The sequence below is a fragment of the Phyllopteryx taeniolatus genome, chromosome 21, assembly GCF_024500385.1.
Source record: "Phyllopteryx taeniolatus isolate TA_2022b chromosome 21, UOR_Ptae_1.2, whole genome shotgun sequence".
Lineage (NCBI taxonomy): Eukaryota > Metazoa > Chordata > Actinopteri > Syngnathiformes > Syngnathidae > Phyllopteryx > Phyllopteryx taeniolatus.
Window position 1 is genome coordinate 96,467 of NC_084522.1, and position 24,766 is coordinate 121,232.

At 47.1% G+C, this 24,766-nt stretch overlaps 2 protein-coding genes across 16 annotated transcripts in view; one reads left to right on the top strand and one right to left on the bottom strand.

The window, feature by feature from the left end:
* LOC133470954 (regulating synaptic membrane exocytosis protein 2-like) lies at positions 1-13,678 on the bottom strand. 9 transcript variants are annotated; one of them, XM_061759939.1, is made up of 33 exons: positions 13,562-13,678; positions 12,732-12,783; positions 12,561-12,653; positions 12,301-12,492; positions 9,710-9,768; positions 9,498-9,614; positions 9,314-9,413; positions 8,586-8,709; positions 8,249-8,283; positions 8,116-8,171; positions 8,002-8,037; positions 6,487-6,617; positions 6,235-6,406; positions 5,894-6,050; positions 4,899-4,967; positions 4,677-4,821; positions 4,500-4,607; positions 4,284-4,334; positions 4,146-4,214; positions 4,019-4,078; positions 3,729-3,838; positions 3,094-3,525; positions 2,955-2,996; positions 2,794-2,862; positions 2,458-2,480; positions 2,300-2,388; positions 2,096-2,221; positions 1,616-1,791; positions 1,370-1,505; positions 1,185-1,297; positions 1,007-1,108; positions 614-753; positions 1-539 (listed from the first exon to the last, which is right to left on the bottom strand). In XM_061759939.1, exons 3-33 carry the CDS (start codon positions 12,592-12,594, stop codon positions 348-350), a joined length of 3,465 nt encoding a protein of 1,154 aa, XP_061615923.1. In that variant the 5' UTR covers positions 12,595-12,653; positions 12,732-12,783; positions 13,562-13,678; the 3' UTR covers positions 1-347. The 9 variants fall into 9 exon arrangements, with proteins under 9 accessions (XP_061615923.1, XP_061615924.1, XP_061615928.1 ...); XM_061759940.1 differs by having other exon boundaries at positions 2,824-2,862; positions 9,498-9,617; XM_061759944.1 differs by having other exon boundaries at positions 1-479; positions 9,498-9,617.
* jtb (jumping translocation breakpoint) overlaps positions 13,594-24,766 on the top strand; it is a 12,174-nt gene continuing 1,001 nt past the window's right edge. Inside the window, exons 1-7 of one of the 7 annotated variants that reach the window (XM_061759985.1) lie at positions 13,685-13,827; positions 14,940-15,034; positions 15,118-15,303; positions 20,848-20,961; positions 21,030-21,070; positions 24,517-24,605; positions 24,680-24,759. In XM_061759985.1, coding sequence (XP_061615969.1) covers positions 14,951-15,034; positions 15,118-15,303; positions 20,848-20,961; positions 21,030-21,070; positions 24,517-24,605; positions 24,680-24,759 — 594 coding nt within the window. In that variant the 5' untranslated portion in view covers positions 13,685-13,827; positions 14,940-14,950. Of the gene's footprint in view, positions 13,828-14,939; positions 15,304-17,426; positions 17,619-20,847; positions 20,962-21,029; positions 21,071-24,423; positions 24,606-24,679; positions 24,760-24,766 lie in introns of those variants that run through there. The other 6 variants (XR_009786091.1, XR_009786090.1, XM_061759984.1 and 3 more) reach the window with 6 other exon arrangements.

A 24,766-nucleotide genomic window follows, 5' to 3' on the forward strand; every position in this document is an offset into this window, starting at 1 on the left:
AATTGAAAACATTGACAATCTTTATTTTCACGTGTGACCTTGACCTGAAGAAGAAAATCTGACAGCAGGTGTCTGATTTGTCACATTAAATGTCCTTGCTCTGCCCAGTTTGGTGACTTGTTCACTATCCCTTAGCTTAACTCGCGCGCTAATCCTCTCCCTGGACTCTTCTAGAAGGCTGCTGCGCCAGTCCCATGTTTTTGATGCGGGCACCGAAGTCACGTGTTTCCTTAGGAGCAGCTGTGATTTCCTGGCAAGCGTAGACATCCTTTTCCTCCACCTCTCTCGGGATGTGCGACGATCACAGCGGAGGAGACACTTTTCCATCAGCACCCCCTTTGTTAGTGCTATGGTGTGCAGCTGCCCTCAGTCTCTTTATTGGTCAGTGGAGCCAAAGCGGGGTCCACCAAGGAGGTGGCAGGAAACAATTTAAACCAACCAATCACCATGATTGACAGGTCCAAGTCATCCAGTAGAACCTGAGCAGCACCCATGAAGGATTTATGGTCCATCTTTCCATAGTCCCCCCACACAATGATCTGACAGTTTGTAACATCACACACGTTAGTCCAATCACAAATGTTGCAGCACATGTTCATGCTCGACGCCTTACCTGTAGAACTTTGCCTTCCGGATTCTCTTCAAACTGCAGCTGTTGTTGATAAAGAGGATCCAGCGTCTTTCTGGCCAGACGAGTTCTTCGCTTCAACAAACATTTGCCGTTATCCATCAGGTAGACCTTCACATATGCAGCTGGGCCACAGAGCCGGTGTTGGCATTACAACTTATCACAACTCTAGTGAGAACTTCACTCTGCTCTCTAGAATCTACTTATGGCCTCGAGAACTTAAAGTCGGGTCTAGAATTCCCTGTGTGCTATAAAATTGAACTGTGTGCTCTAGAACCTTATGATCTCTAAAACTTCCCTGTGCTCTCTAAATCTTTACTGTGAATTCTAGAACCTTCTTATGCTCTGAGGAACTTGGCAGTTCTCTCCAGAATTTACCTGGTGTATTTTTGTTGCCTTGTTTACCCACAAGCCCCCTGGCCCGGATCACCTCCACGTCTAGGCGCTCCTTCCTGTAGACCATTCCGATCTGGATGTCTCCTGAGCAGCACAATAGCATTCATTGGATATTAACCCAACTTGACCGTTCTTGAGATATTTTGTTCTTGGTCACTACCCATGGGAGGTGTAGCCAACGTCTGCCTCCCAGCCAGCTGGGCTGGGCCTAACCCATCAAGGAAACCGGTGAAGTGTTTGTCTGTGGCCAGCTTGACTCCCGGAAAGATCAAACTGAAATGCAAATGGAACCATGAGAGGAATCGGTGAAATTGGGCATGAAGCCATAGCCAGGATGACTCGTACGCTCCGGGCTTCGGGTCCTCTGCGTCAGGATCGCGGCTTGGCTGTCGTGTGAAGCGAGACTTAAACTCCACAGCCAGTCCGGTTTCCACGCTCCTCTGAATGGGAAGTCTCACCACCTTCTTCTTCTTGTCTTCCTCTGAATAGGAGCGAAATCAGGACCAGTTTGCTAAACCTTCTTTCAAGGTTGCGCAGGTTGGAGTTCTGCTTCATTCCAGTTGTAGTTCTAGGGGGTCTGACTGGACTCACCTTCCGGATTGAGTTGCGAGGTGCTTTGGCTCTTCTTTCCCAGTCCGACCATTCCCATCACACGAGCGCCCAAACTGGATCGCCGCTTCTTGTCGTCGTCGTCGTCGTCGTTACGGCTCAGAGAACAAATGTCACCCCCCACACTGGCAGACTTGGCGGCAGGTGCTGCTGCCACCCTGCGGGGAGATGGACGGCATGTCAAAATGTGAGGTTGCAGGGGAAAACTGAATTAAAAGGCTGGATAAGAAGTGCTTAAACCTACCCCAGTGAACACCCTGCAACATACACTGCTGTGAAAAAGTACTTTCCTCCTTCCGGATTAAAATATTTTTTTTGGGATCATCACACCAGTTTTGAAGTCTCGCAAAGACAACCCAAATAAATAAAAAAAATCCAGTTTCTAAATGATGATAATCATTTACGAGACTTGTCAGAAATTTGGTCTTAGGATGTGGGGCGGGACATTGCTCCATCACTTACTTTGACGACTCAGGCTCCTCCTCTCCTTCCTCCATCGATTCGCTGTTCTGCAGGGTGGTCTTTTCTGTCGATCCTGGCCCCGACAAAGCCTCCAAACCCCCTAGACTCTCCGGACCTTCCGCTTGACTGCAACCGCCAATGAGAGGATATTTTGAGAAGGTCAGCTAGGCCCAGCGGCTGCCGTCAGCACGAGAATACGCTCACCTGACGCTTTGAAGGTCGTAGAGGACGACGGACTCCGAAGACACGTCGCTCAAGTTGCTGAGGGACGACTTCGAGAGACTGTCCCGCATCTGGACACCAACGATGCCATCGGTCAGTCACGTTATCCGGCAATCATGTCATCTGTGATGCGTGCTCACCCTTTCTGGATCCTTCATCACACCTGCAGAGACACCAGGGTGAAGAATATGGAAAAACCGATTAAGTGACCTGGTATGACATTACACTGACATGGAGAAAATTCAGTGGCGTGTTGCAGGAAAAGGTATGTAAATGTTGATATGTGAATAAATTGGTCATAAAAGTCACAAGAGACAAACATGGTCTTCTTACTCAACTAATATCATCATTTTTAATTGTAGGTTTAATCATAGTTGAAGCTGATTATTTTTCTCTATTGTGACAAACATTAAGATCTGATTACATTTTATGACCAATCAATCACAAATCCAGCTCGTTTCAAAGGGTTCACATACTTTTTCTTGCAAGTGTACATGCTAATGTACCGTTAGCTCCTTTCATCTGTTGGTCCTCCCATGTGACCTCTGCGTCATGTCACGAGAAAGACAAAGACCAGAAGTTTGACAGAAGACTGAACAGCCAAGGTCACATGATTGCGTGCTGATCAATCACTGACCTTTCCTGCTGCCTCCGGGCGTGGCTGAGCGTCTGTCCGCCTCTGACACGTGTTGTGATGTCATGTGATGACAGAAAAGCAACATAAGCGCGGCACACCATTTGACGAGCGCGATCCCTAACAGGCACTTAGCACGCACCTGGTGTCTGAGAAGGTGGGGCCGGCGTCCAGCATGCTGCTGAGGGAGGCGGAGCTTGATGACAAGAGGAGGGGGCTGGGGGAGGTGGATCTTGAAGAGTAGTTGACAAGGGAGGGGGAGAAGCTGTGGTAGGTGGGGAAGGCGCTTGATGAGTTGAGGTGGTTGGGGGAGGGGCTGGGGCAGGTTGGGGAGGAGCTTGGTGAGAAGCGGTGGAGGGTGGGGGAGGAACTGGGTTAGGTGGGGGGGTGGGAGAGGGCGAGACTTGGCAATGGAAGTGTGAAGGTTCTGTGGGAGGCGGAGCTTGTATTCTAATGAGCGGAGGGCATTGATGGTTGCCAGCGGATGGAGCCTGTCTGTGGGAGGCGGGAGGGGGAAGGGCAGTGGGTGGAGCTGCAGCCCCAGTGGGTGTTCCTTTTGTGGGCGTGGTGCAAACTGATGGATGGGAGGTTGAGAGAACAAAAAAACCTGAAGTCACTTCAAAAGTCGCCGAGAAGGCAGCGCTGGACACAGTGCTGTGTGTTGATTGGTGCACGGAGAAGAAGTAGAAAGCACTGCGATGTCTTTATTGAGCAATTGGATAAGAGCGGTCGTGTGTGACTGTGCGGCTAGAGTGGCCGACCTCGCGTCCATCTTACGTGTGTCCGGAGCACCTTTGGGTGGGACCGCGGGCAACTGACGTACTCGGCGACTGCGCTCGGGGCTCCCTATCGGACTCAAATGGAGCGACCCATCGTGCCGGCCGACCCTGTCAGAGGATCACAATAAGGTGGGCCAGATGCTGACAGGTTTGTCTAGCTGTCATTCGTACAACAACACTCATGATGGATGCGGTCCACCTTTGAAATGCTGCTGAAATCCAATCTGACCCATTTGCCATCTCTTTTGGTCTTTATTTTGAAGGAACGCCAGCGAAGGAATTTCTTACCTTAACAGCTCCTCATCGAAGGGTTCTGCTTCCGAGGGCAAGTTTGGGATGAAGTTCTGGCTGAAGGGCAGAAGAAAAGTTCAAGATGTTTGAAACTCAACACGACCCAAAAAAACTTCAGACTCACCTGAAGTCCTCAAGGCTCCCATTTGTCTTGTGGTTTGGCCAGGGAGTATTACACAATCTTCCAGAGTAACTACACACACAGATGAAGAGCTACATGTTTTGGCTTAAGCATTAGAGATTTGGGTGATGTTTGCAATACCAGTCATGGGAATCAAGAGAGATGGCCCCAGACCTTCTCCTCAATAACCTCCTGAAAACACAATGTTAATGCACATTAGCTACCTAAAGCTGCCCCACGTGTACTTTACCTCTTTTATTACAAGGTCAAGAAGGACTCTTAGTGGGACAAGCGGAAGGTGAAGTAGCAGTATTTCCAGTAGTGGAAGCAGTTTTTGTTTTTGTTTTTCGTTTTTACTTGTCCAGGCTGTCATAGCGTCCGACATCAGAATGAGTTCGAGTGATCTTAGAGGCTCGCAGCATCCGCACGGCGTCTTCGCGGTAAAGCGGGTAAAGAGGGTTTGCACTGCAGGCCAGATTACGAGTTAATGTGACACGTCAAGGATCGGCTGGACCATCAGAGTCGACGGCCTACCTGTGGCTTGGCGACGAGCACCTCGCCGGGGCCGGATCACACCTCGCCATGATCGGGTCGCATCGCGAGCCGGGACGAGATGACGGCCCGTGCTCGTTTAGAGAGTGGGCGGAGCTGTAGAGGTGTTGGCCGTTCTGACGGGAATCTGGAAACAGAAAGGTAAGTGTCACCATGAGATGCAAAATGACGTGTATGTGATCCATGAGGAGATTTGAAGTACACCTGATATCACCCCGATAACGTCCTCGCAGTCATAATCGGAAAAGTCTCCATCGCTGAACCTATTAAAACCTACAGAGACACCAAGAGAAAGTGGACATTTCATGGCCTTCTTCCATTGGTCCTTCTGTGTTATCCAAGAAGGTTCCTTATGTTCTGTCCTAGAAGGTTCCTGATCTAGAATTCTTGAATATTCCATCCATCCATCCATTTTCTGAGCCGCTTCTCCTCACTAGGGTCGCGGGCATGCTGGAGCCAATCCCAGCTATCATCGGGCAGGAGGCGGGGCACACCCTGAACTGGTTGCCAGCCAATCGCAGGGCACATGCAAGCAAACAAACAACCATTCGCACTCACATACACACCTACGGGCAATTTAGAGTTCTCAATCCACCTACCATGCATGTTTTGGGGATGTGGGAGGAAAGCGGAGTGCCCGGAGAAAAGCCACGCAGGCACGGGGAGAACATGTAAACTCCACACAGGCGGGGCCGGGGATTGAACCCGGGTCCTCAGAACTGTGAGGCGGACGCTCTAACCAGTCGGTCACCGTGCCGCCTTCTTGAATATTCATCACATTCCATCCTTGAAGTTCCCTCATTTTCCAGCCAGGTGCCTCATATTCCACCCCCGGTTCCTCATCTTCCATCCTCACAAGGCTCCTCGTTGTCTTGCTGATGTTCAAAGAATCCTGTAGGCCCCTTAAATTCCAAAGCTTCCTTCACGCCAAACTACAGCATTTCTATATATAAGTATAATATTACATATATTACTGTACATATAGACATAAATGCAAGGTTATCTGACTGGAAGCCTAAACATTGAAGTTTGAAGCGCCAAACATACTCGTTCATGGCCATTGTGTTAGTGACATTGCACAAAACACATGGTGAAATACGATCATGAAATAAATCAAGTCCTGTAAATCGTATATGACATGAGTACATCTATGATCTTTTGATGATTAGGAATGTTATTGCTCTTCTTTGAGTACTCACAGTGCAGCCTCCTGGCAGCGGCTCCGTGCTGGAGGACTCTCCTCTGCAGGTAGGGAGAGGTGTTGGCTCGCGGCAGAGAGGCAAAAGCGTTCCTGTGAAGTTTGAACCAGTGAGGCTGATCATCCAGCACTGTGGTCTTCTCCAGCCCGATCACAACCTGGACAATCACAACACCAAGAAGGACCACATATCTGCTTCTGAGGTCATCCTCCGCCCAATACTCTACTTACACTTTCTTCCACCGTGTTTATTTGACTTGTTTGTGCCACGACATTGACTGTCCTTCAGGATGGAAGCATCACAAAGATGAGAGAGGTCGCAGATACATTGCCTCTTCTTACCTCTCCGAGGAACTGACTCTCTTCCTCAGCAATTCCGGCCTGATCCCAGACCGTCAACTCCAACGTGCGCTCTTGGAAGTCCCGTTCGTGGACCGGAGAGTAGATGAAGGTCTGGTTCCACCGAGGTTCTGCCAACTTCTTCACGGTCTTTGTCCTCCGCTTACTTTTACCACTGAAGATGAAAGAACATTCCAGTTGACCGGTGAGCACGTCGCATCAACGACATTCATATCGCTCCTTTGACCTTTTTACCTTCTGTCAGGAAGTAAGTAGATTTCAACATAAATGTTGCGGGGCCGGCCGTCTATCCGAACAGGAAGTTCTTTAGCTCCGAGGACAGTGACAATCAGCTGATGGCCAACTTTATCATACCACAGCTTCACCTGCAAGGAAAATGCAAACGAAACCTCAAACGTTTGGACGGATAATGATAATAATGCAAGTAATGAAACTTCATCATGTTCACCAATAAAAGGGAGCGAATAAGCAAGAAACTCTCTGGTCACGACTGATCAAGTGTTTCCAAATATATGTGCAGGAATGTCGCTTTATTGACTCTCACCAGTGTTGGGAATAACAGCGGCCAGGTACTGACGAGTAAATGTGGCACGTTATTATGCACCAATATTTAACAGCCGCTATCCGACCTGGCTCACTAACCCGAGCACAGGAAAGAAGCTGCAAATAAGTTGGGGTTTTTTTTTCCCCCTGATTGTCCTTCTTTGGTGAGGGTGGAGGGGGTGACAGACACAGAAGTAACTAATGATGATTGGCGAAAGGTAGAGTACAATTTCATGGCCAATCAGTACTCGAGTCCAGGTAGGCGGGTGTTGATACAAACGTCAATGTGCCGCAAGCAGCCACGCAAAAGGACTCGATGCAACAAGGGCAAGTGTGGAGTCGTCTGTTGAGTTCAAACTGGATGCGAGTGGAGACACGACTTCAGCGTCATTTATGTAAAAGGCAAGAACATCCGTATTAAATGTACGTTATGTCCCATAGAAAAGGGTTTGTCTGCATCCATTGTGAGTCACTCTAATCTCAGGAGAAAAAAACTGTTTGCTTGAACGAATTTACAGTTCAAACAGTTTGAAATTCTTTATTGGTTATTTTCTGGAAAATACTTGGAAGTATACCATTTGCGTTTTTAATTTTTGAATTCGTTAAACTGACGAAAATTCTTGAATTAGGCCCTACAGTTTGTCTGCCACTTCTAGCTTGAGGTCCAATAAATTGATTTGAGAGATTTAAGTTAAAAGAAGTCCCCATATATGCTGTCAGTTGCCACTTGTCCGTGAAACCCGTTAAAAAATCCAAACCTACTGAAGTAACTAAATTACATCTTCGAAGTAGTAATTCAATTACTTTTTGGAGAAAAAAATGAAACTATAACTCATTTGCCCAACACCGTTCAAGACAAGGAAGTAGAACCATGTGACTTCTCCCAGCCAATCAGCCTATATAAGTACAGTATTACTGTATATTAATATACTACAATAAGTTACTGAATAGAAAAACGATGCTAGTCTTAGCGCAATCAGGTCTTCCTCATCAGGAGACTCAAAGCAGCCATCTTTTCATGACAAGCCACTTCTCGTCCATGCTGTGGCAATGCAGCAATGTTCCTTCCTTCGACGTACAAACTTCTGGAAAGCACAGCCAAATTTGTCCAGAGACGTCTTTGGAAACATTGTGACGTGTTCATCTGCAATGAGGTTCCAACTCTGCAGTGGTTGGGGGTGGAGCTTGAACTGATATCTCACTCACCTGAAGTCTGGGAAGCAGAACCCGCGTGTTTTCAGTCTGAAACAACAACAATGACGAACTTATTTCAGCTGAGTGACCTGTAGGACGACTGCATTCCATGCTGGGTAAACTTACCAAAACCTGTCCTTGCATTGCGTTCAGGCTTATGGGAGAGTCAAAGGAACTGGAACCTGTTAAAAGAAAATATTTCAGCGCATCTCTCTAGTAACTTGAGGGGGAAAAAAGCTCAAACGTCTCATCAACTCACTGGAGACTAGCTGGAGATGGGAAGAGTCTGCAGCTCTGGAAACAAAATCACACTCAGGTTTAGGACATCAGGTGACAGACATCAGGGGACGGACGTCGGGTATGTCAGGGGATGACGTCAAGGGACAGATGTCAGGTGACAGACGTCGAGGGACTGATGCCAGGACAGGCGTCAGGTGACGGATGTCAGGTGCGGACGTCATTTGACGAAATGTCAAGTGACCTACCTCAAGGGAAGGATGTCGGGTGACGGATGTCGGGTGACGGATGTCAGGGGACGGTTGTCAGGTGATGGACGTCAGGTGACGTCATATTCCGACTCGAGAACATGAGCTCACCTGATCGGTCGCGACACCAACAGCTCCACTTGTGGCTCTGATTTGGACTCCAGGATGATGTTGTAAACGTCGTTGAAAGTGGCGCCTTGTAGAACGTGACCATTCCACTCCACCACCTGATCACCTAAACCACACCAACATCCTGTTGGTCCCTTCAATGGAAACTAGAAGAAACGGCTATCCTAGCTTAGCATGAAGGCTGGAAAGTGGTGCTGTCTCCGAAATCACTCACTAACCGCTATACAGTGTGCCATTTTGTAGTGGTGTCCGAATGCTTAGTGATCAATTTCAGTGCCCTATAAAGTGCGCTGAAAATTTCCCACAGAGCATCGCAAAAGGTTGTGACCAACTGATGGTCACTCACTGAGTCGTGATACCCCATACTGCATTGCAACTTCAAAGAAGAAATGCTGGGACTAGATGTGTGACAATCGGAAGGAGTGAATTTTTTCAATAAAGCTTTGATTGTTTGCATTTTTATAGCAATCTACATACAGTAACAGTACATTTTCATAATGTGTCCAAACGTTATTAATGAGCTCACCATATAGTGCAACCCTACATGGGGAGTAGGTAGTAGTGAGTGAGTGAACAATTTCATAAACAGCCTCAGGGTGAACGGCCAGCCTAGTTTACCACGAAGGCTGGGTGCTAGCGTAAACACGTAACGTAACGTAACGAAGCCGGCTGGAAACTGGAAGGGTAAAGAGACTGTAATTATGTCTTACCTGCTCTCAGGTGTCCCACAACGTCTGCTAGACTTCCTCGTTTCACTTTAGTGATGAACGCACAGAGATGACCAGACTCCGTCATCTTACCGCCAACCACCTGCAAGGTCAAACAATTTCAGCCTCATAAAAAGGTTAAAGAAGTTATAGGGATGGATGGAGGAATGAAGAGAGGACGACAAGCCTTGAGTCCAAGCAGCGCGCCAGTGTCTGCGTGAATGGATCCGTCCTTCATGGTCTTGTTCAGCAGAATTCGCCCAATGAGACGCTCACCGTCTGTGGACTGTTGCCATGACACCTGCTGCTGAGGGGTCAGAGTGCACAGGAATTCTCGATTTGTGGTCGCTGAGCCGCAACAAACCTCAACAAGAGTTCGAGGGAAGAGGCTGATCTTACTGTGGGCATGGCCGTGAGTTCACTGGGATACCACCAGTGGCTGTGGTCCATGTCGTCTCCTAGCAGCCAGCCCGAAGGAAAGGTGAAAGGTCAGACACCATCTTCCACAACAATTTATTATGATGTCATACATTCAGAATTGATGTCATAAAATGCAGCACTCACTCAAAGATGAACGCATGAACACAAGAACATGTGAATGTTGTAAAAAGATGACATGACGATGTCACTTGACTTCATCACCACCAGCACTCGCAATGCCACCCCTTCGCCTTCATTCTCAGCGTTCGCGACGGGATTGGTCAAAGCACAAAACTGAAGCAGGTCAAACTTGTGAAGATGGCGAAAGCATCATCGCCTTGGCCCTGAACTTTTTCTCAGACCTTCCACTCGGATGGCAAATCCCAGCAATCGGTGGAAGACTGGCAGGTAAGTGGCCATTTTGTTTCTATTCCGTGGTGCTCTCCCGGCTAATCCACCTCCCGCTCTCTTAATCCAATTGAATGCGAGATGCTGGTGTGTCTATCGGGAAGAAAATAATCCTCACCATTCACTTCTCTGGGCTTCCGTGGACTTTTCTGAGCTCGGGCCCGAGAGTCGGCACCATGTTTTTCTTCTCCTTCTCTCGCGGGTGTCTCGGCCGAGTCCTGGAGAACTGAGACCGAGCCGTGACCGAACCACCGCGCTAGCACCTCAGCCTGTGAGGAACGATCCTGGATCATCGCTCGTAATCTGCTCGCTGACTTGTGGTCCAATCACAGCGAGGTGGCACAAACGGTCAGTGTGACGCTTGACTTCCTGTCCGCACTTCAACTGGAGGCCCCCTGCCTTTTTTCCTGACCAGAATAAATGATATGAGCCTGACACAACCCACAGCAACCCACCTAATGACCAATCAACCTGACAACCGACATGCTCACGTTCTGATGCTTTGTCTCTTGTCAGCGGTAGCGGCTCAGAGTATAGCTTGTTTTCTATCATGACTAGCATGTAGCCGACTAGCTTTTTTTCTCTCATGACTAGCATGTAGCCAACTAGCTTGTTTTCTATCATGACTAGCATGTAGCCAACCAGCTTGTTTTCTATCATGACTAGCATGTAGCCAACTAGCTTGTTTTCTATCATGACTAGCATGTAGCCGACGAGGTTGTTTTCTATCATGACTAGCATGTAGCCGACTAGCTTTTTTTCTATCATGACTAGCATGTAGCCAACTAGCTTGTTTTCTATCATGACTAGCATGTAGCCAACTAGCTTGTTTTCTATCATGACTAGCATGGAGCCGACGAGCTTGTTTTCTATCATGACTAGCATGTAGCCGACTAGCTTGTTTTCTATCATGACTAGCATGTAGCCAACTACCTTGTTTTCTATCATGACTAGCATGTAGCCGACTAGCTTGTTTTCTATCATGACTAGCATGGAGCCGACGAGCTTGTTTTCTATCATGACTAGCATGTAGCCAACTAGCTTGTTTTCTATCATGACTAGCATGTAGCCAACTAGCTTGTTTTCTATCATGACTAGCATGGAGCCGACGAGCTTGTTTTCTACCATGACTAGCATGTAGCCGACTAGCTTGTTTTCTATCACAGCTAACATGTAACAACCTAGCCTGCTTTCCTATGGTGGCTATCATGCTATTCAGCCACAAGTCACGCAGCCACTCATATTACTCTGATACTGGTCAACTTGCATTGCCTTCCGGTGCATCTGAGTTACAATAGATCGATGTTGTGATAGATAGATTTTATATTATACGTATTTATGAGTAAGTAACCATCAAATATTACCTGGCTTAGCACCCTAGATCGCTGACTTAGTGGTACCGTATGTTCTGTCCCAAAATCTACATTCTCAACACGCTGGTCTTTAGGTGACTCAGAGAGCCAAAAAGAAGTCAGCAGGCTCTTGAGCATATTCTATTCGCGCTCCAGCACTCTGGAATACCCTCCTTGCGGATACAGTATTTCAGCTGCTACCTCAGTAGAATTTTTTAAATCTCGATTTAAGACTTACTTTTACACTTTGGCATTTGGTTAAAGTACAAATAAGCCTGTTTTACTGACTCTTCTCTCTCCTACCCCCCCCCCCCCCCCCCCCCCCCCCCCTGCACAGAGAGAGGGCTAGGTGGCGATGACCGACTCTGAGGCTGTTTCTGTATTGATTCTGCACAGACCGACTCGGACAAGATCTGAGGTGCACCAGTTCCCCTGGAAGCGTTGTTGCGGAGGATTCTGCTCCGACCGACCAGGCCAGGTCCTGACGCCGCTCCACTTTCGCGAAGGCATCTACCTGCGGCACTTCACCAAATCTCTTTAAATTGACTCTTATGCCGTCTTAATCAACTTTGTACGACACCAAACTATGTAATTAAATGTTGCCCACTCGACATCCATTCCAGCTTGGCCATCCCTCCATCTGTGGTCCCTTCTCAAGGTTTCCTCTTTTCTCCCCAAAGGGGGTTTAAAATGTTTCCTTGCCCCATTTGGGGGTTTAGATCAGGGGATGTCGCTGATCTTTGTCCACTGGTGGCCTGCGAAGCCTTTTGAGACTCTTTTGGGATTAAGGCCAAAACAAACTTGACTCACGGTCCCGGTCGTCACCACTGTTCTCACGTGTGGTCAGAAGCTCCTCTTCCGAGCTGCTGAGGCTGCCGATCGCGAGCGCGTTTCCCGACCTGCGCGAGATGCCGTCATTGGTTGGCTTCCTCCTGTGGGCGGGGCACCGGTCAAGGTGTTTATGAGGGACAGGATGGCGCGGAGGGGAGCGCGACCTCCGACCTGTGAGCACAAACAGGCGTCAGTGCCAAAGAGCTGGGCCCCGTCCACTGCGCAAGTTCTGGTCTCACGGAGCCTGTGGGTCAGCTCTTCCGGCGTCGCCATGGAGATGTCAACGCTGATGAAATTCCACCCCTTTCTGAGTTGACTTCAAAGGGATGATCCTGTTGCCAGGCAACCACAAACTGTCACCAGCATTGGGGCCAACGATATCAACATCTGTAGCATCTCTGATTGGTTACCTGCCAACTTGTATGGTAGCACACCTCTCTCCAGATGTTAAAGCTCCGCCCACTGTCAGACACAGAAGACCAATGAGAGAGAATTACTTATTTCTTTTTTGCCACAATAAAAGTCCTCCACCTGATATCCCCCACTATATCACGCTCCTGCTATACTGCAGATTTGACTGTTAAACATCATAATTTTCTGTCTGGAAATTCTCGCTATATGGAGGAAATAGACAGCATACTGCGGTCCACGAACGGGCGATAACTGTACTGTATGCATTTCTAATGTGATAAACATTCAAAGGAATTTCATTGGAAAGCCAAAGCGGCCCTCTTTGTGATTTAGTCTCACACAGATAATTATTATCTACAAGAGAGGCCGGCACGGTGGGCGACAGGTTAGCACATCTGCCTCACAGTCCTGGAAACCGGGGTTCAAATGCCGGCCCAGCCTGTGTGGAGTTTGCATGTTCTCCCCGTCCGTCCTTGCGTGGGTTTTCGCTGGCCACTTCGGTTTCCTCCCACATCCCAAAAACATGCGTGGTAGGTTAGGTTAGGTATTGAGGACTCGATATTGAGGTGTGAATGTGAGTACGAATGGTTGTTTGTGTCTACGTGACCTACGATTGGCTGGCGACCGGTTCGGGGTGTACCCCGCCTCCCGCCCGAAGATAGCAGCGATAGGCTCCAGCGGCCCGCGACCCAAGTGAGGATAAGCGGTAAAGAAAATGGATGGATGGAGCTAAACATCCCCCCCCCCACCCCCACCCCACCCCACACACGCAGCCTGCATGCTCTTCTAGTCGACTTTTATCGTGAAGAACTCAAGTGATCAGTCTTACTTTGTTGGTGTCCACAAGCTACATTATGTCCTCTGGACTCCAAAGACACATGAAACACATCAGCAACTCAACGAACACGTCTACGATACCATGAAGTCCAATCAGCATATTTACGGCTCTACACTAACCCCGCCCCCACGGGCTGCCTTAGGGTGGAGCTCCTCCGCCTCCTCAAATCTTCATCTTCACTCGCTGAAGAACCTTCACTCGGCTCGCTGCTTCTCAACGTCTTACCACAAAGCCATCACGTAGAAGGGGTCCACATGGTAATAAATAATAAAGTTCTGTTGTTGCTCTAATGTTTGGGGGTGTCCTTGCTAGCCTATCTTGCATTGCGTCATTTCTGCTAGCATTGGACTTTGTTGTTTTAGCATTAGCTACATTTAGCAGCACTAAGCTTCTGCAAGCTGCAGGATCTCAAAATCTGTTAATCTTATTAAAGCGTGTGCATATAGTGTGTGCGTGCAGTTTGTAATTTGTTTTTGTGTGAAAATTTGAAAGAGATCATGTGCCAGCCGTGAAATGATTTGTTTGTGTTTGTTCACAAGACAAGCGTGTATCTACTCGTCACTTTCAACCGCATCCGCTCCTTGACGTCTCGGCGCCCTTTGCACGATGCTCATTGCACCGGACTATTGCAATACGAGTCATTCCAACTGCTCGAAGTGCAAGAGGACTCTGCATCTTTTTGCACAATTGTCCCAAAAAAAAATGTACCGGCATTACCAGATAACTAGCAACCCTTTACTGCTCAGTGACTGATTTTTTTTTTGTCCATGTCTTTCTGTCTCCAAAATGTTCTGTAAATTGACTGTCTGTTGTCATACTCGAGCGGCGCCAACTACCTTAGACAAATTCCTTGTGTGTTTTTTGGACATACTTGGCAAATAAAGATGATTCTGATTCTGATGTTCATCATTTAGAGCAGGGTGTCAAACTCATTTTTGTCACGGGCCACGTCGTAGTTAGGACTTCCCTCGGAGGGTCGTTATGACTGTGAACCCATATGAAGGAATTATCACGTCATATAATGAGATATACACAAGAAATTGATGAATAACTAGTAAAATCAGTAAAAACATGTTTGATTGAAAACAATTGGTAATAATTGCAATATCTCCACATTATTACACTGCAACACAATTAGCAATTTTGATTTGCTTTCGCGGGCCATATAAAATGATGTGGCGGGCCGGATCTGGCCCCCGGGCCAAAAGTTTGTCAGCGGTGATTTAAAGCAACGCATCGATCGGTTTGGGGAATGTCAAAAAGGATGAGTGAGATTAAGGGCAGCGGATTTGCTAACGTCACGACCGTTCACGTGACTCGGTTCCACCTAAAAGGATTATTTTGTTTCTTTTTTGTCCTATTTCGACAGACGCTTGCCGGATGAAGACGGGCGCTTGCGTGCTGTTTGCGCTCCTGCTGGCTCGGGCATGTTTGCGGGAGGCCGAGTGCAGCCCGCCTACGGAGGTAGGCCGGCCGGCCGGCCGCACGTTGGCTCGAGGGCTCGTGACGCAGCGTGGACGACACGCGTGTTTGGTCGGGCGTGGCAGGTCACCGGCGAGACGGGGGTGCCGAGGCAGAGCGTCACCGGGCGTCACCGTGACGACATACGTTCGGGCGTGTCGACAGGTCACCGTGACGACATCCAATCGAGTGTCACATCAGGTCACCGTGACGGCTTCCACCGACTGCCTGGACTTTGCCGCCGCCTGAGGAGGCGTCGCCTCAGCTACCTGGTAAACGTTTATCGCCCGCTCGCTGTCACTTTGTCGCTAGCGCTAGCCTGGCATGCATGCGGCTTGTGTCTGCAGTGTCACAAGGTGAGCTTCTGCTGCTGTGGGCGGAGCCAGGGGTGGGGCCGGAGCGGCCAGGTGTGCCGATGTCCGAGAGGTTCCACGTGTTCACGCGTCTTCATTCGCAGTATCTGACCGCTGTTTTGACTCAATTCCTGTCGTCAAGTATTCATTGTCAGTTTCGAATGCATGCTGTTTATATTAGCAAATTGATGTTTACACAGGCGGCACGGTGAACGACTGGTTAGCAGATCTGCCTCACAGTTCTGAGGACCTGGGTTCAAATCCCGGCCCCGCCTGTGTGGAGTTTGCATGTTCTCCCCTCGCCAGCGTGGGTTTTCTCCGGGCACTCCGCTTTCCTCCCACATCCCAAAAACATGCGTGCTAGGTTCTTTGAAGACTCTAAATTGCCCGTAGGTGTGAATGTGAGTGCGAATGGTTGTTTGTTTGTATGTGCCCTGCGATTGGCTGGCGACCGGTTCCAATTGTGTCTGTCTGCAGTGTGCATCCGCTCCGTGTGGTTGCGCCCACTCCCGCCCGAAGATAGCTGGGATAGGCTCCAGCAGTCCGCGACCCTAGTGAGGAGAAGCAGTAAAATAAAATGGATGGATGGATGATAATAATAAATGTTATTTAATAAAATACACTTGTTAAAAACAAAACCTATCAGGGACAAAGAAACTCCTGCAGCGTCTTGTCTGTGTCTGCAAAGCAAACTGTCACGAGTCCTCCTGCGTGCTGTTCCACCAGCGGCCTGTAGGTGGTCTCAAAGTGTATGAAGTTGTGCTGAGATTATCCTGCACGTGTGTAACATTGATGTTAACATCTGGCCCATGTAGTCCCCTCTCTCTCTCAAAAGTAAAGTAACGTCAAGTCAAGCCCAGTTGAGCTGTCGTCCCTCTCCATTTCTCGTCTGGGATGCCGGCGGCATGTTGGAGGCGGAAAATGCAGCGTTCCCTCGTGCGTGCAGGTGAAGGAAATGGGTGGAAAAACAAGTCAGAGAGCATCGATATTCTCCAGCAGTACGTTGGACTAAAAAAAAAAAAGTAAATGGTGAAAAAGTATTCGTGGCTGAATGGCTCTCGGAAGAGAGCACACTTGAGATCAAGCATTTACAGTGTTTTCCGAGTTCCCACTCAGTGACGGTGTGAATGTAAGTGCGAATGGTCGTCCGTGTCTATATGTCCCCTGCGAGTGACTGGCGACCAGTTCAGGGTGTAGTCCGCCTTTTGCCCAAAGTCAGCCGGGATAGGCTCCACAGCACCGCGCGGCCCTCAACAGGTTAAGCGGTTGAATGAGAAGGATGGATGGATGCGACTTTCGGAACTTATTTTTAAACTGACATTGAAACATATACAAAATTCCGTAATTACAGTTTAAATAGACGCCACAATTTTCACAATACAAATATCAGTGTTGAAGAATACAGTGAATGAAATGTAAATGAGAATAAAGGACGTAAAGACAACGATGGTTACGTTGCAACATCCGAATATGCGCGGACACAAACTCAATCGTCACTTTCAAAATAAAGTGACACTTCGATCCAAATGGATAATTAACATGGCATATGAAAGGAATAACAGATAAATTGGATGAAAATGTGAATGACAATCATTTTAACATGTATTGTTCAAATTTCCTAATTGTTTTATTTACGAAGCGACGGATTGTGACGTCGTGTCACTTTGATTGTGAAGGCTTGGTGGCGGAGATCCTCCTCCGGCCCTTTTGGAAACTCGTCTCGCGTTATTAGGATTCCCACTAAGTATCTCGGCAGAACACGCCCCACTGCAATATGATTGGCTACTGGAAGGGCAGACTGCGCAGATGTAACGAGATGACCATCCCAAACATGTATCACGTTTGTGCGAAATAAAAATAAAAGTTGGTTGTGGTTAGGCGGTTAAGGATGGGTTAAAGTTAGGATTGAGGTGTGTTAGGGGGAAATACATATTAACGCCGCCACACTTAAATCACATCTTTTCCCGCCTGGAAGCAGTAGGGCGTGTTCTACAGGGATTCAACAGCCAATCATAGTGCAGCGACACGTGTCCGGGAGCCAGTAATATTGGAGCAGGCGTGTCCTGCCTGGAAACTATGTGAGAATCCTAATAACGCGTCGTCTTCGCGTTCTTATTGTTGTCGCCGTGACGAATGTTGGCTCGATGTCGTCACGATCGCTCTTTTGCTTGAGCTGGAATTTGAAAATTGAACTGTGACTAGGTGCGGAATGGCGACTGGGCCCTTGGATGACGGTGAGTGAGTGAACAAGCAAACGTTAGCATATATCTGTTAGCCTTAGCATTGCAAACGTGGATGACGTCACCTTGTTTGTCCGGAAGAGATGAAAGTAATTAATAACGCAGTGACCTCTACTGCTTGCTTTTTAGTCTTTAAACACTGGAGACATGTTTAGACGCCTCATTGAGTGGCTCGGCCCGTTCAGTGCGTACGCTATATTGGATGTCGCATATCTGCTTGTAGGTAGTGTTTTTCGTTCATAAGAACGAGTCTTTTTAGTGAACGAATTGAACTGAAACAGTTTATGAAATGATTCGTTCTTTTAGCTTGGCCTCGCCGAGTCGGCTGGCAGCGGAAACGGAACTGCTGAAGCGTTCTGTCACTCGCTTCTGAATCTTTGGCGAATGACCAATGAGGTGCCAGCGTGCAGTCGGGTGCGGACTTCATTAAACGTACTGCCATGTGATTTGCTATTCGCCAGCGTTGTCCCTCACTTCATGACCAATGAGCAGCTAGCGTCAGGCAGCGCCGTGAAGGCGGGGGAGGGACTTAAGTGAACTGAGTGATTCGTTCAGTGAACAGTTGTACTGAAGAGTAATTCGCTCAGGGGCGGGACTTAAGTGAAGTGAATGTGCTGGTGTACAGAAGAACTGAAGAGTGATTCGTTCGTTGAACTTGGTTCGCAATCCGCTATGGAGCGGTGTGCACGTACGATGCACTCATTCGTTGGCGCAAGGAACGACGTACTACGCAGTGAACGTACTCATGAGTGAGTCCTGACGTACTCGCGGGGATAGCTTTCACGAGCAGCCGTTTCTTCAAGCTAACTGCTAATGTTGAGTCAGTCGAGGACATGAAAACAAGCGCGCACATTTAAAATAAATGTAAATTAATACATATACATACGTAAACATACATATCATTCCCTCTGTGTCTCTAATCCAGTTATTAAATCATTTTATTTCATAATATTGAAATTAATAATTATTTAATTTATTTATTTTTCCTAGTTTACAATACGTGACAACAACAACAACGCATAGGCCTTCAGTGAAGGTGTTGAGCGAACGTGAACGTCAGGGATGGATCATTAACTGAACGAGGAAGCACTTGAATGATTCGGCGAATGTATCTTTTGAACGAATATTTTTAAAGAACTGATTCGAATGATTCAGTACACTCAAAAGAGCTGCCGTGCAGTTAGAAGCCAAAATCGCATCCAGCTGAAATGCATGGCGAGCGCAAACTGTTTTGTGCCCAAGAGCTACACTGGATTTTGAAAATGGACACATGGGCCGGCTCATTTGTAGATGAGGGCAAAAGGATGAGTTCGTGTATCGAAAGAATGCTTACGCTAATAATATAGTAATGCGGCCGACTGGTTAGGAGATCTGGCTCACAGTTCTGAGGACCGGGGGTTCAAATCCCCGACCCGCCTGTGTGGTGTTTGCATGTTCTCCCCTCCAGTTACTCCGGTTTCCTCCCACATCCCAAAAACATGCGAGGTAGGTTGATTGAAGACTTTATTGCCCGTAGGTGTGAATGTGAGTGCGAATGGTTGTTTCTTTCTATTTGCCCTGCGATTGGCTGGCAACCGGTTCAGGGTGTACCCCGCCTCTCACCCGAAGATAGCTGGGTTAGGCTCCAGCACACCCGCGACCCGTGTGAGGATAAGCGGTACAAAAGATGGATGGGTGGATATAATAATGTGGTCTTTAAAAATATTGTTTTATTTGATGTACAATAAATTGATTAAACAGTGATTTAATTTGATAAATGAAGAAAAACATAATTGAAAATGAATGAACATGAAAAAATTTTAACCAGTCAAATAATTTCTCTCATTTTAAGTTATTTCTGTCATACTTATTATTATTAATGAAGCAATTGTTTATTTTATTTTATTATTAATTTTTTTTAATACACATTTAAAATGTAATGTAGGCCTATATGTAAAATAATTTTACTAATATTAATGTACTGTATTTGTATGGCCTCTCCGGGTCGGGGATGAGATCCTGCCCCAAGCGGAGGAGTTCAAGCATCTCGGGGTCTTGTTCACGAGTGAGGCAAGAACGGAACGGGAGATCGACAGGCGGATCGGTGCGGCGTCTGCAGTGATGCGGACTTTGTATCGCTCCGTTGTGGTGAAGAAGGAGCTAAGTCGAAAGGCGAAGCTCTCGATTTACCGGTCGATCTACGTTCCTACCCTCGCCTATGGTCACGAGATCCCGGATACGAGCGGCCGCAATGAGTTTACTCCGCAGGGTATCCGGGCTCTCCCTTAAGAGATAGGGCGAGAAGCTCGGTCATCCGGGAGGGGGGCAGAGTAGAGCCGCCGCTCCTCCTCCGCATTGAGGAGCCAGATGAGGTGGCCGGGGCATCTGATTCGGTGAGGTGTTCCGGGCACGTCCCACCGGCAGGAGGCCCCGGGGACGACCCGGGACACGCTGTAGAGACTACGTCTCGGGGCTTGCCCGGGAACGCCTCGGGATCCCCTCGGAAGTGGCTGGGGAAAGGGAAGTCTGGGCGTGCCTGCTAAAGCTACTGCCCCCGCGACCCGACCTCGGATAGGCGGCAGAAAATGGATGGATGGATGGCTCATGTATTTAACTGACAATAAATCAGTTAACCAGTGATTTAATGAGATAACCGAATAAAAAGTAAATAATGATGAATAAAACTGGAAAATGGTTTATTTTAAAATGTCATTATTTCGAATTAAGGTAAATTAACTTGGATAACCAGTTATTTAAAAAATGTTAAAAGTTTCCGTATTTAGTTGTATTAACATGCGATCGATCAACAGAGTGTAAGAGAAATGATTACAAAATGGATAACTGAAAAAATACATTTAACCCCGTTTTTAGGAAGAATCCTCTTAATTCTTGCAAAATAATATTTGTGACTCTTGATAAATGCGCGTCGGGTCAGGTTCAACAACGGAGGGGTCCCCTGTACTTTGGCCACCCCTGAATTAGACCGGTCCCAGTCTTGTGTGTCGTATACATCTCCAATATGGGAGGATAAATGATTTCCACATCAATCGCTTGCAATCCCGTGCAACAATTTTTCTTACAGCGTTAACAGTTAACGGCCGTTTCACTGCGGCGGGGTGTTCCATCGTCGTCGCCCGCCTTTGCCACATCCAATATGGCCGTACGATTCAGCGGTCAACACACCACCGTGTGTGTATGTTGCAAAAGCCTTAATTTGCATTGACGACCTTTGACCTGGTTTCAGCATGGCGTGCGCAGCGCAAATGATGGAGAGCTCGTGCTGGCGCGTCCCGCTGGCGTGCTGTCGGCCTCGCGTCCTCATCCTCCACGCCCTCTTCTGGGGAGTCGTGGCCTTCAGGTGAGTGGCGCCCTCGCTCGCTCGCTCTCATTCGTACCATCGATGCTGAGCTGACGCTTGTGTTCCAGAGTGTTTGGAGCCGCCCTGCTAGCAGAAGACAAACTTGCAGGTAAAACCCGTTGACAGTGAAGCCCCGTTGATCGCTGTTTGTTAGCATTTCACCCTCTTGCATACTTTAAACACATTTGAAATCAATGATGAAGACTTTTCGGGGCTCCTCCCACTTGTCCAACTACGAGGCAAAGCGTGCTTGCTTCAGGCTGTTTATTTGTCACTCCCGCTTGAAGTTCACTGTAAAAGTGAGCCATCCAACAAAAGATCGCCAAACATTGTATACTGCATTATTATTATTGTATATTGACGCACCGAAAATGTTTAAGCGAACATATCATGCGGAACGCCATCAACGTACTCATGGAACTCTCGTCGCTAGAACCCTTCAACCAAGTGCAAATATACAGCAAAGCAAAGCAAATGTATTTATATAGCGCATTTCATACACAGGGTAACTCAATGTACTTTACGTGATTAAAAGCATTTAAAAACAAAGAAAAAAAACAGCTTATAAACATTTAAAACAAAGAGGGGAAAAAAAAAAAAAAAATAATTAAATAATTAAAACAAGAAATATCATTTCAAAGTGGCAGTGGGGGAAAGAAGAGTTCTGAAGCTGGACTTGAAAACATGCACGCTTGGGGCTGACGTCACTTCTGTTGGCAACTTCTTCCATTTGTGTGCAGCATAATAGCTAAATGCTGCTTCACCAGGTTTGCTTTGGACTCTGCGCTCCACTATTTGACCCGAGTCTGTCGATCTCAGAGCCCTACTGGGTTTATATTTTAGTAGCATTTCATTCACGTATTCAGGACCTAAACCGTTTAGTGATTTCTAGACCAGTAGCAGAACTTTAAAATCTATTCTAAAGCTGACTGGAAGCCAGCGCAAAGACTTTAGATTTGGAGTAATATGCTCTGACCTCTTTGTTCTGGTCTGAATCCGAGCTGCAGCATTCTGAATGGGAGTCCAGTCAGAAGACCATTACAATAGTCAAGTCTCGAGATAAAAGCATGGATGAGCTTCTCCTGGTCTGCTCGACACATGCAAGCCTTCACTCTGGATATGTTCTTCAGATGGCAGAAGGCGGTTTTAGTCATTGATTTGATATGACTGTTGAAAGTCAGGTCGGAATCGATCAGAACACCGAGGTTTCGGACTCGGTCTTTGGTTTTTAAAGAGAGTAACTCCAGGTATTTACTAACCGCAATTCTCTTTCCTTTATTGCCAAAAACAATTATCTCAGTTTTGTTGTGGTTTAATTGAAGAAAAGTTTGGCTCATCCAGATCATTTCTCTGTTTTAGACAGTGACACAACACCTCAATTGAACTGTGGTCATCTGGAGACACTGCATAACTATGATAGTCAAAATTTGACCCAAGGGTAGCATATACAGGCTGAACAGGAGTGGTCCAAGAAGTGACCCTTGAGTGACCCCATAGGTCATTGCCATTCGATGAGATTGAACACTTCCAATGGTTACAAAAGAACTCCTTTCCTCCGGGTAGGACCTGAACCATTTCAGGACTGTTCCATTTCGTCCTACCCACGTTTCCAACCAGTTCAGCTGTATATGATGATCTAGCGTATCAAAAGCCGCACTGAGGTCCAACAAGACCAGAATTGACACCTTTGCCGAGTCAGTTTTCAACCTTGTGTCATTTAGCACTTTGATAAGAGCAGATTCTGTACTGTGACGAGTTCCAAACCCCGATTCAGATTTGTCAAAAAGTACATTTAAGTTCAAGAAATTTGCTGAGTTGATAAAAAAATCACTTTCTCAACAATGTTGGCTATGAAAGGGAGATTTGAGATGAGTCTGTAGCTTGCTAACATGGAAGCGTTCCGTTTTTTAGCAGAGGCTTCATGGCAGCTACTTTTACGAGCTTTAGGAAACTCGGCTGACTGAAGTGAGCAATTGATTGTTTGCTACAAATCAGCTGGCACAGACTTGGCAATAGCTTTGAAAAATGCTCTTTCAGATGCTATTGAGTCAAGACGCTGACAGTTTTTTGGTCATCTGTATCTTGTTTTTCCTGGGCGGCTTCAGATGTAGCATCATTTTAGCATTTTGCCGATTTGTGCTAATATTTAACCTGACCGATTGTATTTTTTCACTAAAATAACAAGCAAATGTATTGCATTTATCTGCTGTTAGGAGTTCTGGAGCGGGGGGGCGGGGGGGGGGGGGTTGTGAGCTTGTCAACTACAACAAACAGAGTGCGAGTATTGTTGAAGTTCTTACCGATGATTTCCGAAAGGTGTTGCTGTCCAGCCCCGACTTAACTCTTGGTTCAAATTACAAAGACTTTGTCTGTAGAGTTCAGAGTTTTTCTCCACTTACGTTCTGCTCTCCTCCACTGCGGTGTAGACGTCTTTACCGTCATTGTGCTCCTAGGTCGTCTCAAGATTCTTCGTTTGAATACGAGCGTTTGAGATTTTCTAGGTCAAATTATCCAAAAGTGGTGGCACAGCTTTGGTCTCCATCAACTTCTCGTTGATGTAGCTTTTCTGAATAGACATAGCGGTTGTCTGGAATTCAAAGAATCCAGAAAAATGGTCAGAAATAGCCATAGCCTTAATATCAATTGATAGAATTTCAACATCCTTACAGTTGAGCAGCTCTAAGATGTGACCTTGAGTGTGCAGAGTTCTTTAGATTTATTTATTTTTTCACGTTATTGTCAACCTGAATGTTAAAGTCTCCCGTTAGGCCAAGATAGTTGGAGTCAGTCCAAATAACTCACAGCAGTTCTGAGAAGTCCTCCCTACATTTTCCATTGCATCTTGGAGGCCTATAAACTATGCAAACAATAACCTTTGGGTGACCTTTAACTAAAAAAAACAGCTATTCAAAAGTGCGAAAATCCCCCAGTGTCATTTCTTTCCACTGAAATAATGACAATGCAATGATATTGCCTTTTTTCCCTCTTCGACACGTGTTCGTCAAATTCAATTTGCTGGTGTTGCCTCATTTCAAACGGTATGAGCTACTTTCTGTTACCCACGTTCCGTTTAGTAACATGGGTTGTAATGATGTCATGAATCAATGATTGAATTGATTTCTTAGCCAGTGACCCGCTATTGCAAAGAGCTCCATTTTGTCGGCCTCAACGATTTGAAGGCAAAACTGAGTTGCCCTTTTTATGGATGATGTTGCCGTTTCGATTCTCGTGTGCAATATTCACGATGCGCAGTAACATTTACAAACGCATCGTACCATTAAAACATTCAAAGCTGTTACTCGCCATTAAAGGACACGAAAAAGGCTGTGTGAAGCAGTCCTTCCTCAAGGTTGCAAAATTGGTTCACTAAAGCATCAATTTGAGCGCTCGCTGTCATACATGTATGTATATATATATATATATATATATATGTAATACCGGATGTGAAACTCGCACGAATAGACATCAGGGGCGGCCCGGGGGCCAGCGCACCGCAGAGTCGGTGATTTTTAGGGCATATTAGTCTCGACGGGATTGTCGTCTTCTATCGTGCAGCGGTCGCCGAGGTCGCCGTCGCCCCCTGCTGGCTGCTGGAGGAGTTTGTGGTGACCGCCGAGTGCTCTCAGTGCGACGCCTTCCAGACGGTAAGCGAGACTTACTTTGTTCACGTCAGCTGCTAACGGCGCCGGTGACAAATGTTAAAAACGTTTCTGTTCAGAAGACGCGGCCGGCGTGCGGCCAGACGGGCTACGTGGAGAAGGTCAACTGCACCAAGTCCAACCGAGACGAGTACAAGAGGTCGGAC

Excerpts from the sequence above, each read along its gene's own strand:
- LOC133470954 (XM_061759937.1), bottom strand. The coding sequence starts at position 12,594 with ATGGCGACGCCGGAAGAGCTGACCCACAGGCTCC. Across the intron at positions 9,618-9,709 it reads AACTCACGGCCATGCCCACA|CAGCAGGTGTCATGGCAACA; the intron begins GTAAGATCAGCC and ends CTGACCCCTCAG. Across the intron at positions 6,618-8,001 it reads TTCTGCTTCCCAGACTTCAG|GTGAAGCTGTGGTATGATAA; the intron begins GTGAGTGAGATA and ends TTTTCCTTGCAG.